An 18109-nucleotide genomic window follows, 5' to 3' on the forward strand; every position below is an offset into this window, starting at 1 on the left:
GCTAATAAGGATAAAAACAGCCTATTAAACGTACTTCTATTTTTACCCATCCACTGTTTTTGTTTTGTTTTGTTTTGTTTCTTTCTGGAGTTCCAGGCCTCCTCCTGTTATCATTTACTTTTCTGTTTAGAGAACTTTCTTTAGCCATTATTTAAGGGTGGGTCTGCCGTTGACAAATTTTCTTTGTTTTCCTTCATCTGAGAATGTTTTTATTTTCTCTTTATTCCTGAAGGATATTTTCACCAGATGTAGAACTCAGAGTGCAACGTTCTTTTTGTTCAGCGCTTGGAAATGCTGTGCACTTCCTTCTAGACTCCATGATTTCATATCAGAAATCCACTGTCATTAAAATCATTCTTCTGCTATGGGTAATACATTGTTTCTCACTCTCTGTTTTTTCTTTGTCTAAAGACAAAGAAGTTTTGAGAAGTTTGATTATTATGTGTCTTGGCATAGATTTCTTTGGGTTTATCCTGTTTGGGTTTTGCTCAGCTTCTTGATTCTGATGGTTTATCCCTTTTGCCCTATTTGGAGAGTTTTCACCCATAATTTCTTCGAATACTTTTTATTTCTATAGTCTTCTCTTCTCCTTCTGGGACTCCAATGACACAAATGTTAGACCTAATGTTATTGTACCAAAGGTCTCTGAGGCTCTGTTCATTTTTTTTTTTTTTAGACTAGTTTCCATCTGTTGTCTGGACAACAGATAGACAGGGTAAATTTTATTGATCTGTCTTCAACTTCATTGATTCTTTCCTCTGTCATCTCTATTATTAAGCTCATCCAGTGAACTTAATATGGTGATTTATTTTTCAGTTCTATAATTTCCATTTTTTTAATACCTCTAATTTTTGCTGAGATTTTCTAATTATTTGCTTGTTTCAATAGTGTTCGTAATTGCTCATTAAAGCATTTTTCTGATGGCTGCTATTGTCAGACAGTTCCAACATCTGAGTCTTCCCAGTGTTGGTATCTGTTGATTGCCTTCTCATTTAATTTCCAATTTTCCTGGTTCTTCGTAGGACAGGTGATTTTTTTTTTTTTTTTACTGTATCCTGGGCATTTGAGCTATTATGTTATAAGACTCTGGATCCTATTTAAATTTAGCAGGCACTGACCCTATTTAGATTAAGCATGTAGATCCTGGGCTGCTTCTGTGGGCTGTGATGCCAATGACAGTTTAGTTTCCAGAGCCCTTGCAAGGCTATTCTGGTCTTCTTCATTTGTGTTACCTAGAGGTCACTCTGAAAACCTGGGTGGCATTTCACACTGTAGTTTATTTTCTCAAACTTTTTGGCACATTAATTCTGGTCAGATTCACGTATGTGTTGGTCAGGATTTTGCTCAAGATTTCCTACACGGGTTTAATGAATCCCTTTCTCCAGCTCCCTCCTCTGGAAGATCTTCCCCACGATCTAGTGGAGAGGGTGAGGGGGGCCACTTACTACTGCTGCGCCTAGGGCAGAGGGTGAGAGTCCAGACTTCCCATTTGGTCTCCACTGACAATACGCCAGTAGGGAAGGAGCAAACTGCCCCAGATACAGTTTGCTATCTGTATTTTAAGCCACACACAACCAGGCTGGACTCTTATCTAGAGGCTCGGGAGGACAATCCACTTCCAAACTCACTCAGTTTGTTGGCAGAATCCAATTTTTGAAGCAGGAGGTCTGAGGTCTCCATTTCCTTGCTGGCTGCCAGCCAAGGTTTGCTCTCTGCTCCAATAAAGATGCCTGTATGCCTTCTCACATGACCACTCCATCTTCAAAGCCACAAGTCCTCCTCACACTTTCAATCTCTCTGACTTCCTCTTCTGCCACTAGGCAGAGAAATTTCTCTTCTTTTAATGGCTCACGTGCTATGATTAAGCCCACCTGGATATCTCTCTTTTGTAAAGTCAACTGCACCATATAACATCACATTCACAGGTTCTGGGGATTCAAGGAGTGGAATCTTGGGGACCACTGCTAGAAATTCTGCCCACCTCACTACCACTGGGTAGAAGGCAGCGTTTAGTCCAGTGTTTAGTTAATCCAGAGTATCTGCAATCAGAATGTATAAATTCTAATGGACTCACATAGAGCAGTTTACATATTGGTACATTGTTTTTGTATTTGTGGTACACATTTTTTTTTACAATTTCCAGCATGGTTATGTTTCCTTATACATTCATAAAGGTACTTTAGAAATAACATAATATTTTCAAATGTAGAACTACAGGTCACAGGCTACCAAGCCTGCTTGAGAAAAGATATTAAAGAGGATGACACTGCCCATCAGTCCCACTGTACAAAAGGAGTGCCCAAGCTTCATCAAGCAGCAAGTCACATGAACTTTCAAAAATATTCCAAGGCCCCTACACCAACTCCTGCCCCTACTCCAAACTTCTGACGATGCAGTGTGCCTGGAGCAGGGCCAGACTGGACACTCAGTGGTTTAGGGCCCCCTGTGGGACCACCACACTATACAAGTTTTAAGTGTCCAGTAATGATCACAGCAACATCTTACATGGTTTAGATGTTGACCTGTTAGAAAGCTGGGGGTTGAAACACATGATTCCAAAGTCCCTTTCTAAGCTCAGATTCGATAATCCGGTCATTAAGAAGATAAAACTCCATTATGCATAATCAGCAAGATCAATTCGGTCAGGGGACCGCTCTCCCTGAGTCACAAGACACCCCTCCACACACACACACACACACACACACACACACACACACACACACACACACACACACACAATTTCCTGCGCTGCAAGTGACAAAGCCTGAGGAATCTGCCAACTGGTGTGGCTTTTATTGGCAACACACTTGTCTTTAATTACTCCGGACCCTTCCTGGAGTACCATTCTTTATAACAGCATCTAACAGGCTCCAGTTGTTAGTTTTAAGATTTTGTTCCCTAAAAGAAAACTATATATTGAAAGTTTAAAGAATAATTCGAGTTGGAATTGGTTGTTTGCAAGGGCCCCATGGATGGGGAACAACTAGATAGTCACACAACTGGATTATTTACCACTCTTAGAAAAGACAACCAAGATCCTTCTGAAAAGCATATCCTTAACACTGCAAAATAACAAGCCTCCTTACAAATGAGTAAAATGAAATATTTTCCCGAATTGACTTGCTTTCAGAATTCATAGGACAAACAGCACCAGCCCATAAATCCAGGCAAAGATTGCTCTTTTGAGCTGAAATACCTGATTTCTGAAGAGAATCCTTTAAAATGCAGAAAACAAGTTCACAACCATGATTCTGAATATAGAATAGCAACCTGGAAATCTCTACTTGATGCCACTTGTAAAGTAACTTTGTAATTTTTTCTTAACTCAAGACTAGCAGGGGCTTCCCTGGTGGCGCAGTGGTTAAGAATCCGCCTGCCAATGCAGGGGACACGGGTTCGAGCCCTGGTCCGGGAAGATCCTACATGCTACGGAGCAACTAAGCCCGTGCGCCACAACTACTGAGTCTGCACTCTAGAGCCCGCGTGCCACAACTACTGAAGCCCGTGTGCCTAGAGCCCGTGCTCCACAAGAGAAGCCACCGCAATGAGAAGCTCGCGCACCGCAACGAAGAGTAGCCCCCGCTCGCCGCAACTAGAGAAAGCCCGTGTGCGGCAATGAAGACCCAACGCAGCCAAAAGTAAAAATAAATAAAATTTTTAAAATGTGCAAAATATCGACAGGACACTCAGGGAAGGCAGGATGCAGCGGGTAATAATGGTGAGGGGCTTAACCCCATCAGAACAATTTGGACACCCAGATAGTGCTGCCTGCTTCAGCTCAGGGTCTAGCGCCAGTCTGCTCAAGTTCCAAAGTTTTCTGCTCCTCATAGCTTGTAAGTCTTTTAACCTTAAGATGCCTCAGTTATCTCTTCTAAAAAATGGGCATGATAAAAAAAATGGTACCTATGCCATAGAGTGGTGTAAAGGATTTAATGAGATAAAGCATGTGAAGGGCTTAGGCTCATTCCTGCCTGGCGTAAGTGTTCAACAAATTTGATTCCTTATACACAGACAGACACGAGCAGATTATACATAATGCATACAAAGCCAGGCAGCCAGCAAGCCTGCAAGAGAATGTTGTCATTATTATTCCATAAAGTAACACAGCAATCAGGGCCAAAAGATAACTGTAGGTTCATTTAGCGTGTTCCAACAGAGCTGCCTGATGAATCCAGTCAAAACCCTCACAAGTGGCATTTTAATCAGGATCATATTTGCAGAACAGTGTCTAACATGTGCGCCCCAGAGTAAAGTGTGACCAAAGGCCAGGTCACAGGAGCTAACACTGTCCTCCTGTGGAAGAAGTTACATTCGTAACGATACCTTGTTCCATTTCAGGCGTCTCATTTGTGCTCACAGCCTCTGGTGCCAGCACGTCGCAGACGCCCGGTAAACGCTCCCTGAGGAGTTCGGCAGACCCCACCCCCGAGCACATCACCGCGACGTCGTGAGCAGGAGGAGGCTGGGCACGCTATGAAACACACCTGGAAAACGCGCACCACCTTTCCAAGAGAGACAAGTACCTTGAAGACAATATCCCATATACTTCACAAAATCAGTGGCCCTTGGGGTGAAAAAGCAAAGTGAAACTGGATCCAAGAGATCTACTTCAGGGTCTCTGAGTATAGAATAGCAACTTGGAAATCTCTCCGTTATGCCACTTGTTGAAGTAAATTTGTGATTCTTTCTGAAATCAAGACAAGCAAAGTAAGCATGAGCTTTATCTCAGACGTGCAAATATGCAAAAGCCTCACCTTCCACCTCATCGATGAAAAAAATGACCATTTTCACCAGCCACTTTACACAAACACAAAAAAGGCTCTGGATACGCCAGACAAGAGATCTAAAACACCTAGCAGATTAAAGCTGAGGCAATAGGAAACCGAGCTGAAAACTGTTACACTCAGCATAAGACCTGCAACTACAAGTAAACACACCTCGGCCTCCGACAAAGGGGCCTGTGGCTGCGGCGCGTGCTACGCGCACAGAGCGACTTAAAGATCAACAAGCACGTTCTTTTAACCCCTGCTGCAGCTTCCTGCTTTCTACTCGAGAGCCTGGGTCCCACTGCCCCTCACCAAAGGTCGCCCCCCAAAGCAGGCAGAGCCGTGCGTGGCGGTCCAAGCCATGGGTTCAAGGCCTCTCTGCCTTTTGAAATTCCGTCGTCTGTCTGGATACATGTCAGGAGAACTCAGGAAAAGGCTGCTAATGAATCCTTTGCTGGACTCATGGCCACTGTTGTCTGCCTCTGAGGTAAGGTTCTGAAAGGGGGACACTGGTCAGTGAATCCAACATGGGGAAAATGAACCCCTGTGAAAGAGCCCACATCTGCCTCTCATTGCTGGCTGTCCTTCTGGTCTAGGTGGTAGTTTCAGGTCTCAGGAGGGCAGCCATTTTTTTTTAAATGAATGACTTTGAGGATTTCATCCTAGTGCCTCCTACTATTATATACCATATTATGGTCTATTGTGGTCTATGCAGAAAAGAATACCCAAAACTTGGAAATGAAGCCAAAAATGATCATCGTGTGAACTTTTAATGTCATGCTGATCCATTTTCTAATAAGTGTGCCCCCCGCACCCCGAAGGGTCATCTGATTCCCTCTGAAAACATAACCTGATGTAACCAACACTTTATTAGGACATTTTACAACTCTATAAAAGTCCGAGGATAACATGTAGAAAAACCATAAGGTACGCCATAGCCTCTTTTTCTTTTCTGGTAGAGATGATAACCCCAGAGGTTAAGACTTTACTGTCCTCTAAGACATGAACCCATTTTGATCTTCTTTGCCCTTTTTTTAAAAAATTTTATTGAAGTATAGTTGAATTTACAATGTTGTTTTCATTTTGATCTTCTTTGAACATTCCTTTTTCCAGGGACTTTTTAATCAGTTCCTCACATCCTCACTGAATCAGTTTTGTTATTATGCTAGTTCTCTCATCAGATGAGTTCAATAAAACTTTGACACATGCTCTCTATTGGCATGTTTTTAACAATCTAAGGATGAGCCTTTGATAGTTCACGGGCCCAACAATCAAATGATCCCTGGGACATTGAGTTCTGTGCTTAAGGACCCCTCAGTGGTCATACTCAAAGGTCAACCATGCAAAGACCACCACACTCAGGCACAAATGAGGCCCCAGCACAGGTGGGACACCCCACCTCCACAGAGGCCACAGATTTAAACAGAGAAAAACATATATGTTGAAAGTGAGGGAGGGCAGTAATTCCACTCCTACACGTATATACACAAGAGAAATGAGTGCCTGTCTCCATAAGATACCCAAACTGGAAACAACCCAAATGTCCATCCACAGGAGAGTGGATAAACAAATTACAGTTTATTCATAAAATGGGATACTATACAGCAAGAACAAAGTACTGCCATACACAACAACATTTTGTTGTGCAAAAGTAGCCATATATAAAAGAGCACATATTGTATGATTCCATTTACATGAAACTCCAGTACAGGCAAAACTAATCTATGATGACAGATTACCTATGAGAGGGGGAATGACTGGGAAAAGGCATGGTGGAACTTTCTAGAGGCATAGAAATAAAATTGATCTGGATGATGCTTACAGAGGCACGCACTTACATTAAAAAAAAATTATCAAGCCATACAATTATGACTTCAACATTTTACTCTATGTAAATTGCACCTGGAAATGAATAAATTTTTTAAAGGAGGAAGGATAAAGAAAAATGTATTCTAAAAGAAGTGGATGAGAGAGAGGTATAGAGAAGAAAGGGAAGAGGGATTTTAAGATTCTTCTTCTACATGTACAGTAAATAAATTAAATAAGAACTAACTAAATAAAAGAAAAAGAGGAACAAACCCAAAAGGCCATGGGGCCTGGTTAGGTACATTTATGGGTGCCAACAAATCTCAACCCCAGAGGTGGCAAAGCCCAGGCATCTTCTTAACGATGGGGTGGCCGGACTGCCTGGTATTTTTCCTTTGAGACAATACAGAGTTGCAGGTGGATACTGAATCCACACACTTTAGGAGATCAGGTTCATTTGGGACACTGACTAAGGATCCGATAAATGAATCAAGAAAATGCTTAAGGTAAGCTCTCTGACAGTGGTAACTGGCATAAAAGTACACAAATAAACAACGGGATGCCACAAGATTACCCAATTCAGTCTGGGGACAAATGATTCTTAAGCTAAATAAGGCATGTGTAAACCCACTTCCAAAACTGTGAACTTATGCCAATATGATTATTATTACCTAAAGATGTATTTTCAGCTTCTAGAACTCTCTACGGCAGTGTTCTTTATTGTTAAACTCTACGGCCTCCACCTACTGGATTTTCAATAATAGGCCTAAAACATTCCCAGCGGGTGAAGACTTGAAGATAGACTCAGCCATCCGAAAGAAGAGAAGTTTCTTTTTCTGCCAAGTCTAACAGCCACAAGTGGTACAGCCCCAGCCGGTCCTGTCACATCCTTTCTGGCCCAGGGGGAACAAGCACCTCCCAAGCATGAGACTTCCCCTCCCTGGAGGTGCTCTAGCCGAGGTGAGACAAGTGTTAGGCAAGGGCAGGGGCTTTCAGGCCAGGGGAGAGGGTCCCTTCCTTCACCACAGGGACAGCGGCACACTCGGAAGGTGGCCGGCCACATGCTAAGTGATTTCCACGCACTGTCTCCTCTAATCCTCAGACTAGCCTGATGAAGTAGTCGGGCTCGGGAGGGGGGAAAAACCCAGATGGCACACTCGAGTTAGGTAATCTGAGGTGGGATTAATAAAGAGACTTTTACAAAGTAGGTGAGGTAGAGAGACGCTCCGGGGCGGCAGCTGAGGGCTGGAAACAAGGGAGCCCCAGGCCTGCCGGGATGAGGGGAAAGGAATGCACAGAAGAAAGGGACTTGATGGGAGCAGCCACCACCTGGCGGAGGGACACAGCCAGACCCAGGCAAGCCTAGAGCGGGGAGCCGGCGGGATAACCCCTGACCTTGCTGGCCTCCCTCCCGCCATCTCCCACCAGCCTCCCCTTGAGACAAAGCCCGTGGGCCACCGTGGGGCAGGACCCGCTGCCGTGGCCCACGCTGGCCCAGCCCAAGGCTGAGCGAATGGAGAGGGCTGGATAGAGGTCCTGGCAGCGAAGCACATCACGCCCCTGCTCACAGTGACGAGCTCCTGTTCCCCGGCGCTCCTGGGGCTCTTCCCGCGCTGCCCTCCCTGCCCTGGCCTCCACAAACACTTATGGTGCCCCGGCCCTGAGCAAAGGCCAACCTTGAAGTTTCAGAGTCTGTGGATTTGTGGTTTGGAATAAGCCAACAGGACACATTAAAGGCTTCCAAAGCAGGGCCCACCTTCTAAACTGGAGCTGGAGTCCCTTCTCCTTCCCACGGTCCTCCTCCCTCTTTCCGACAGTCCTCCCCTCCTTCCCACGGTCCTCCCCTCTCACTCCTTCCTCCTGCATCTTCACTGCAAGCTTTGCCTCTTTTATCCAGAAAAGTCCCCCTTCCAACCCAGAATTTGGCTCAACTTCAAGGATGGTCCTTGTCCCCAAATTGGGGATTTTGTTTGGAAGGGCAAAAGAATTCACCCTCATTTACACATCAGTAGACTCAACCCAAGGGGACCCAGATGTGAGGCTTTCCTCCTCTTAAAATGGGAGAGAGAGGGCTGCCAGGTTCAACTGTAGTCCAAGAAAAAATGTCTATCCTCCCACGACTGTTCACAGAAAGCAAGGTTTATCAGCATGTAACCCACAAAACTCTCCCCAGCTTTCTGCACACCAAGAAGAAAGAACAAGGAAAAAGTTAGCAGGATCCTCTGAGGCAAGATCCTGAAGAAAGATGAAACTGGCTTTCTATTTGTTCTAGACTGGGGGCGGGGGGCGGGGTACCGGTAGAGGGCCCAGGGGGTGAAGCCTGGAGCATATCACTGTTCTTCCTCAACAACCCCCTTCCATAAAACCCTCCCATGTAGCCCACATGGCTCTTTAAGGGAGGCACCTGCTTCTCTGGGCCCAGCGTCCCCTACACCACCTGCCCCCCACGGCCCCAGGCCTCAGGCATGGTCTGGTGCCACCGGAACTACATCAGGAGCCCCGGGGATTCCTGCACGCAGCCCTCCCCACCAAGAACAGGCCCACCTGGTCCAGCGCTGGGCGGGAAGGATACAGTCCAGGGACTTTTTAGACCCACTTGGTATTTCCCTCTGGGATCAGCCTGCAGGTGATTTCCCGCCCCCCCCCCCCTTTTTAACCTAATTCCCACTATTATTTACAACTGTGTGGTATGAAATTTCTTAACATGACTGAGTTACATTTTTGTAATTAACCCTTCTGCAGAGAGCATAAATTTCAAAACCTTACTGAAAAAAATAGATTTTACTCAATGCTTCATGGCCATAAAGGGGAAAAGGAAAATAATACCGCTCCTATCAAAAAAGCAATATGATACAAAGGTAGAAACATGGCAGAATTGGAATTCTGCATTTAGTCTGACTGCTACTTGATTTAAGTGGTCAAAACTGAGTTTCACCTCCATTTTGAATGGAATGGTAAAGGGCAAGAGTCTTTGAAACTATCAAAGCATATAAACAAGTCCACAAATAAAACAATTTGACAAGCTTGACATTTTTCCAGCATTTTCTAAGTGATACACAGTTTGGAAAGAGAACATTCCGGGCCTTAAGAAAGTGATTTCAAAACAAGTACCCCCCGATATCAAGGGCAAAGCTATACGTGCTCCTCTTGACAGCATCCAAGAGGTCAAGCTGTCATCTCATCCTCTTAAAGAGTCCCATGAAATTCCTCCGCAAGTGCCACCACAGCTTTGGTCAGTAGAACCCACACAGGAGACAGGAAAAGGGTTTCGCTTTGTACTCACTCTTACAAAGTTGTCAGGGAACAAACCTCTCCTGCCATTGATCTGTCCCTCCCACCAGCCTCCATCCTCCTTCCTGATGTTGGTGATGATCTCACCCACGGTGATCGTCAGCTCATCGTCGTGCTGGGCCTGGTAGTCAAACTCCACTATGGCCTCCACTGGAAGGAACAGGGACCAAACAAAAACAAGAACAAAACAAAACAGCACTTTAGATCAGATGTTGGAGAAGTCCAAAGCCCAGCAGCCCTGGAAGGTCAGGAAAGTCATATTCAAGGGGCTTCCCCTCTACCAATACTTAAAATAACAGGGCCACACACGGTTGCCCGACTTTGGTTAACCTGAGGCCTGTAGCACAGAAACCACAAAGTGCTGGTCTGCGGTCAGGCACAGGCAGAGTGGCCTACAGGTCTCAGGGCCAGCAGGGGCTTCAGAGGGGAAACCACACAATGACAGAAGGCCAACAACACTTGTGCACCACCCCGCCCCCAGACGGAGTCCAGCATCATTTCCCCAAGCGCAGAGGTGGCAGATAACTACAGGTGCAGGTTTGGCTCTCAGATGCTCTCTCCTTCACCAAGGCTAGGTGATGCTAACCTCTCTGGGCCTCAGTTGTGCAAAATGTGGGTGATGATCATTCCCACCCTACAGAGATAATGCCCGCCTCTCAGCGACAACTCGTGTGAACACAGCCGATACAGAGGGCCCCGCCAGCCCAACCAACAACTCAGACCGCTCACATCTGCGGGCACAACTGCCTTCACGACAGATGGCTTCTTAGGCAGCAATACCATTTTAAACTGTTCTCCCAATCCACGGTGATTTTGTATACTTGGTAATAGATGGAGGCAACGGATGAGGCAGACGGGTCTTCTGGTACCGATGCAAATTAGCAGGGCCAACCAATCCAGAGGCTGGTTAGTTTATCTATACATGGATTAAACAACTCATGTAGTCTTTGGGCCTCGCCTCATGCCCACCTCAATCAGTCAATCTCCTGTCCTTTTCCTTTTTTATTTGCAGCTTGATAAGAATGAATGGATGGACGGACGGACGGATGGACAAAGGGCAAATGAATAAATACAAGGGTAATGAAAATTAGGTGTAACCCCAAGCAGCGAATTAGCAACTTAGAAATTACAGTAAAAGAATGGAAGTTGAAAAGTTAAGTGAGCTCTATAAAGAACACATACGCAAGAATGAACTCAAAATGAATCATAGGCCTGAATGTAAGAGCTAAAACTGCAACATTTTTATAAGAAAGCATAGGAGAAAATCTTAGTGATCCTGGGTTTGGCAAAGATTTCTCCAATGGGGCTTTGGTGGTGCAGTGGTTAAAAATCTGCCTGCCAATGCAGGGGACACAGGTTTGAGCCCTGGCCCGGGAAAGATCCCACATGCCACGGAGCAACTAAGCCTGTGCACCACAACTACTGAGTCTGCACTCTAGAGCTCGCGTGCCACAACTACTGAAGCCCACGCTCCTAGAGCCCATGCTCCGCAACATGAGAAGCCACTGCAATGAGAAGCCCGCGCACCGCAACGAAGAGTAGCCCCTGCTCGCCGCAACCAGAGGAAGCCCGCGCATAGCAACAAAGACCCAACACAGCCAAAAATAAAAATAAAAAATAAACAGATGTATATAAAAAAAAAGATTTCTACAATAGGAGACAAAAAAAGCCCAAATGACTTTTACAAATTCAATATATTGGGGTAGGTTTTCCAGGAAAAAGGTTGGTAGGTGAGTGGGCTCCTTGTCAAATGCACTTTGCATATCCATTAGGGATAAATTCCCAAAGTGTTTCCAGATCAAACGACCCCATCCACCCAGACTGGTGTGCTCACCTTGTCCACTCATAATGTCAGCTAACCCAGACAGTTCATAAGCAACTCAAAGCAGAAGTTCCTTTCCGAGATTATTTTTTCATTCCAAAATTAGCTGGCTGACTCTGCTGTCAGAAATCTGCCCAGGCTGAAGTTGAGCTGTGAACCATTTTCATCACTTATCAACAGAAAGGAGAAGCCTAAGAGCATAAACAAGGCAACCTTTTCAGATTTCTCCTGGTTCCTGACAAGTACAAAGGCAGAAACACTCCAATTTTCTTGTATCATATTCTCACCCCAGCAGTTAAAATGAGTCATCATAACAATCAGAACCAGGTCGATTAAAAAGCAGCTTTCTTCAAATTACCTAGACATGGATCTATTGAAGCTTTGCTATCGGAACGGAGATTACAGTAACCACTGTTTATGTGCCAGACACTTTTCCTGCGTTATCTCACTTAATCCTCACAGTATTATGATGCCCATCTTCCCAATTAAAGAACCTGAAGCTTAGCAAAGCAGTTAAGCTTATTTTCTGAGCCAGTGCCCTCCAAACTGGGATGCACTCACTTCAGGAATTAGTTAACATGATGAAAAAAAAAATGAGAACATCTATTCATTTTGTTTTCCTTTTAAAAAGAGAAAAATTCAACTTCTCTAACGTTCCATTTGCAGAATGACACCAGCTCCATCATCCAGCCTGTAGGTCAGGCAGTCAGGGGTGCTCGGAGGGCATGGAGCAGCCTGAGGGACAGCTGCGCCCCTAGACAAGGGCACCGCCAGTGCCAGCTTTCAGCTCCATGCGGCGCCCTGCAGTTCTGGGAGGCCTCTTGGTAGAGCCCCTTTATGACTATTACCCCTTTTAACTAAAATCACCCTCACTAAATGGATGAGAGACTTGAGAAGACTTGGGTAAAGAAAGTAGGAAAAAAAAAAAAAAAAAAAAGAAAGTAGGGGTTGTAGATAATACTCAACACACGACCAAGTCAACAAGAAAATGGTGGAGCTGCCACTTCAGCCCCTGGGTGGGAACTCTTTGTCAGCCATGTTGGGGGGTGAACACGAGGACAAGCCAATCAGCACAAAACACTCTGAGTTATCAAGATAATTTGTAATATGGGTTTTCTCCCACCCTTGATATAGGTTTAAGTTACCTAATTATAATATGGAACTATTGGGTTTAGCAAGATATTTAAAACTATGTACCTGAGCCATGAAGACAAATGTCCATTTTTCACCAATGTCTAAAATCATATAATAGTCAATCTTATGCTTTCCATAAGTTCATTAAACCTAATAATAAATATTTAGAAGCTTCTTTTGGGTTTTCTTAATCAACTAGTACAGCAATATATGTACATGATCTATAAATAAATATATGTATGGAGATAGTCATTTTTTTAAACAACAGGTATTTTTTTTTTTTAAGAAGAAAAGGCTTGGAATACTGACCTAGGCTCCCCAAGGCTGATCCTATTTTAGTACTTAGAGATGAAAGCTCATAGTTTTTCTGATGGGGACAGAAAATCGCCCTAAGTGGAGTTGGAGGGAAGCAGCACATGGGGCCTGCCTGAAGGAGCGGGGGGAGGAATCTGGTCAAGGGTCCATCTCGACGCTGAACTTAAACCCTGTGTACTCTGGGGAACTCAGAACCCCATCCACTTCCAGCACACAACCTTGCTTCTCCTTTCCTCAACAGCAAGTCTCATTTTCTGCATTCTGCACGTGGGCTCTATCAAGGTAAAGCTGGAAGAGGGCAAAGGAATCTGCTTCAAGAAGATAGGTCCTAAGAAATAAACAGCTGCTGCCTGTTGTTGAAAACTGGAGAGAAGCACATCCTGGGTTTGCTTCCATCTCCCTCTTATGAGGAGTCCAAGAACACAGCTTAACTGATGGCTGCTAGAAGTAAGGCTGGGGATTAGGGACTGGGGACTCAGGGATATATAAAGCATAACTGCATAATTTTCAAGTCTTCCCAATATCCTATTGAGCTGGTCTTTCCTGATCTACCCTTCCTTTAAACTCCTGGACACTTCATCACATGCACCCCGCCTGCCTTCTGGGCACAACCCGGCCCTACGTGCCTCCTAGCTCCTTCCTGGCTCATCCAGCCCCCAAGCCTCCCTGGGCCCTGGTACTGAGGCAGTTCCACACTGTGGTGGCTGCATGGGTGTCTCGCCCTCCCAGTGAGCCTCTAAATGTCTTCTGGGTACAGATCTCCCTTAGTTCTGTCGTGACCCCTACGAGCATCCCTGACATACAGTAGGTACTCAACAAAGCCTTGAGAAACTGACGGTTCAGCTTGCATTTGCATTTTATAATGGCAGATAGCTCTCTGCCCAACAAAGATGCTACTAAAATGCCAAGTGTCAATCACATTTTTGCAAATTGAGTCAGATCTTCAGTGCACTAAGGGAGCTTGCTATTTAAAGGATCCTGCGGTTAATTCTTTTGTAACATGAATAATCACTTCCTGCTTTACCTTTCCTGTCAAGAAGAGTTTTTACATCTCAGGTTTCTCTAAGAGAAGGAAACCTATGTATGGCTTTATTAAGAGCTCACAAAACATGAGGCTATGTCTCTCCTACCCCTTCTAAGGGCTCTTCCTGTGTCCCTTGTAAGCCTTTGAAAGGTTTAGAACTTTGCTGTCCACTAAAGTGTCACCTGCCACATGTGGCTGTTGAATACTTGAAGTCTGGCTCGTCCAAATTGAGACATGCTGTAAAATACGCAGCAAGTTGCAAAGACTTATGAGGGAAAAAAAAGAATGTAAAATATCTCGTTAATTTTTATATTGATTGTATGTTGAAATGATCCTATTTTAGATATGCTGGGTGAAATTCTTCAATTTCATTTCAAGCATTATTCAAATTAATTTCACTTGTTTCTTCTCCCTTTCTGAATGTGGCTACTAGAACATTTAAAATCGCTTCTGTGGCCCGTATTATGTTTCTATTTTACAGAGATGCTTTAGGATAATACTTGACAGACAGGAGCTCTAGACCTCACACAGCACAAACACAGTCGAAATATTCACAAGAGCCCATGAGAAAGTGTGTGGCCCCAAAACCCATTTCCTTGCCTTCAGGAAGCTGCAGGTAGCTGCAGCAAGGATAAAACCCGACCTACAATTTTTTTTAACAGTACCCTTTGGGAAACTACCTCTGGGCATGAGCACAAAATTAAAACATTAAGCTAAATAAAATATAACAGAGGTGTAATTAGGCCAACAGTAAACAAAATCCCATATTTAAAGACACCATAAATTACAAAACTTAACGATGTCTCCCTGTCAGAAAATACCACCCTCCACCTGCCTGCCTCCACAAGTCGGCTCCAGCTACCATCGCTGCAAAAGCCAAAGCTACAGTTAACCGAGGGCACAGAGAGACAGAGGCAGAGCCAGAGGAGATAAGAGATCTGCCTCGAAATGCAAAATGCTTCAACCTCCCCATCTCCGCCTTCAAACCTGCTGGGATGTCTCCTCCCCCCAGAGATGAAATGGGTGGTTTTAACCGTCGGTTGGCTAAGCCAGCTGCCAAGCAGCTTCTCACGGGGGCAGACTTCTCACAGTGGCGGTGGCATTTCAGAGGCCCCGCTCTGTGACCGGCCCCTCCCCACCTCTGTGCACTGAACTTGATCTCTCCCGGGAGCTCACCACAATGCGTGAGCGTTCACGGCGGCTCATTCCAATCAGACTATGAGCTCTTGCTGGGAAAAGCCCTTCTCTTTTTCAGGATTCCACCTCCCTTGGCCAGCATCAAGTTTTATTCCAGCCCTCTGATTGAAGAGAGCAGATACAATGAAGAAGTAATTTTTCTTTTTTTCTTTCAGGATAGATTTTTTTTTAATTGGAGTATAGTTGCTTTACAATGTTGTGTTATTTTCTGCTGTACAGCAAAGTGAATCAGCTATACGGATACATGTAATTTTTCACCAAGAAAGATTTCACCAAAAAAGATCACAACTGCTGGTCATTAGAGATAGAAAGCACATGAGTTATCATCTTGTCAAACCCTTTTCTTAACTTTACAGATGAGGAACTGAGACCTGGAAGGTTCCATGACTGAGGCTTACAGAGCTAAATAATGGCAGCATCAAGACTAGGACTAAGCTCTCCCATCTTACAGTCCAGGTGAGAGAAGGGAAAATCTAAAGGAAAAAGGAAGGAAAACTGAGACCATGAGGTCCAGACTTCCACACCGTTGGCCTTTTTTCCTTCTTTCTTTCACCCATAGCATAGTTTGCAGGATACCCGGAAAAAATTACACCGGTCAGGAACCTATGTTCAAATCTACAGAAACAGAAAACAGATGAGTGGTTGCCTAGGGCTGGAGTGGGAACGGGGCCTGACTGCAAAAGGCTACGAGACGTCTTTGGGGGGGGACGGAAACGTTCTAAAATTAAATTCTGGTGAGAGTTTCACAATGCTATAAATTTACTAAAATCATTGAACTGTACACTTAAAATGGGCAGAATTTTATACCTCAATATAGCTTTTAAAAATACAGAGTTTGTGTAATGTATATTTTGGAATTATGAGTGTAGAGATTCACGCATCGAGGTGGCTGCCTGTATCTGTGTCCCAGGGAGAAACCATCCCCACTCGGGGAGGGGAAGCCGTTTGGGGGACTTTCCCCTCCCTGATGAGATACAGTCTGATGGGACTGTCCATCAACATGCCCTGCCCGCTGCCAGCACAGGACTCAACTATGTGGCACAGCAGCAGCTGTGACAAAGACTGGAACCGGCTGCAGCAGATCCCCCAGCAGGGCCCCCAGATGAGGCAGGGATCCCCGGGGCTGCCTGGGTGCCATCTTTCCCAGACCTGATCCTCCAGCTTTTCCTTCCACCCTGTAAACCAGCCCGTAGCCTTCCAGTAAATCCTCTTCCCTATTTTAGTTAAAGGAGAGTTGGTTTCTGTTGCTTACGGCCAGAGAACCCTAATGGATACACTCAAGCATCAACTTTTTTTTTTTTTTTAATTTTTTGGACTTGCCGGCAGCATGTGGGATCTTAGTTCCCCGACCAGGGATCGAACCCATTCCCCCCGCAGTGGAAGCACGGCGTCTTAACCACTGGACCACCAGGGAAGTCCAAGCATCGACTTTTTAAAAAACCAGACTCTTCCCAACACGAGTCTGCACGAAGCCCAGTTCTCATCAGCTCATTCTTTCTCGGTAGTGTCAGGGCTAAGGGTTTGGGGATCTGAACTTCCCAGGTGAGGACCACAGGCGCTGCAGGGCTTTCAAGTCCAACAAAGCTGACCTTGACACCAGCCATGTTTTCCTTTGGTGTCTTCACAAACACACCACTAAGGGGCACCAGGCCAACAAGGGGGTCATTCCTAAGGCCTGAAACTTAAAAACTGAGTGTTAGCTCCCCCGAGGAAGATAGGCTCAGAACGCAGACCTCAGTGAACAAAGAGCCACTGGGCCTGAACTCTCTCCCTGGGTAGGAGGCAGCAAACCGTTGTCTATAGCGGGCCAGGAGCAGCTCCCAGAACTGGGCATCAGCAGGGAAGTGGAAAAGAGAGAAATCAAGATGATAAAGGAGAAACCCAGCTGTGAGAGACAAACGAGGCCCACCACCAGCTGCCACAGCCAGCACTAAGGCCACTCCTGTCACACTGCTTTCTAGAACAGCCCAAGGAACCCGGGCCTCCCAGCCCATCTCCCCCCCTCTTGTCATCTCTAAGTGTCTTTACAGAGGATGTGAGGTAGAAGAGAAAGAGCACAGGCTTTGGAGCCTGGGAGGCCCGGGAGTGAATTCCAGCTTAGACATTCACTAGCTGTGTGACATGAACCCGGATACCTTGCTTGAGTTCACCTCCTTTGTGCTTAAAATTGGGAGATGATCTATCCACTGGGTAGCTGCAAGGAGAAGGGACGATGCCTGTAAACTCCTGTACACAGAAGCTGCTCCACGAACGACAGCCACTAGTCCCACCGGCCCTTCTCATGCTGTGCTGTGACGGTTTCCCTGTGCCCGTCCTCCCTGTCTGCCCCCTGGAATGGGAGCCCTTAAAGGGCATATCTGAGTGTCCCCACCCCTCACCTGGCACAAAGTAGGTGCTCAGTAAATGATGGTGACTGAGTACATGTCCGGAGAAAGTGTGACCCCCCAAAACAGAGCTTATCACTCAGCACAATGAAATGCAGTTGCCACTGGGAGCCTAGTTGTTTGGCCAGAAGGCTAGAGAAAGTCCAAGATCGGGATGACCAGACAGCCACAGAACAAGTATGGCGCACTGGGCCAAGCCTCTTGAGTGCTACTGGGATCAGCCTCAACTCCATCCCCACCTCTGCCATGACCGGACCACTGCCCCTGACAGCAGAAGGGCACTGGATGAAAGCTGAGAACGGGATGCAGGGCCAGGGCTGGGCCGGGCTGCCCCGCTCCCTCAATGGGGAAGCTTTTCACAAAGCCAGGG

At 45.6% G+C, this 18109-nt stretch overlaps 1 protein-coding gene across 5 annotated transcripts in view; it reads right to left on the reverse strand.

Annotated features, from left to right (window-relative positions):
- SH3KBP1 (SH3 domain containing kinase binding protein 1) overlaps positions 1-18109 on the reverse strand; it is a 337377-nt gene that overhangs the window by 279295 nt on the left and 39973 nt on the right. For 4 of the 5 annotated variants that reach the window (XM_082375630.1, XM_082375635.1, XM_082375631.1 and 1 more), the window contains exon 2: positions 9856-10013. In XM_082375630.1, the coding sequence (XP_082231756.1) occupies positions 9856-10013 (158 nt within the window). Of the gene's footprint in view, positions 1-9855; positions 10014-18109 lie in introns of those variants that run through there. The other variant, XM_082375634.1, reaches the window with a different exon arrangement.

This window comes from Balaenoptera borealis (assembly GCF_965194805.1).
Source record: "Balaenoptera borealis genome assembly, chromosome: X".
Lineage (NCBI taxonomy): Eukaryota > Metazoa > Chordata > Mammalia > Artiodactyla > Balaenopteridae > Balaenoptera > Balaenoptera borealis.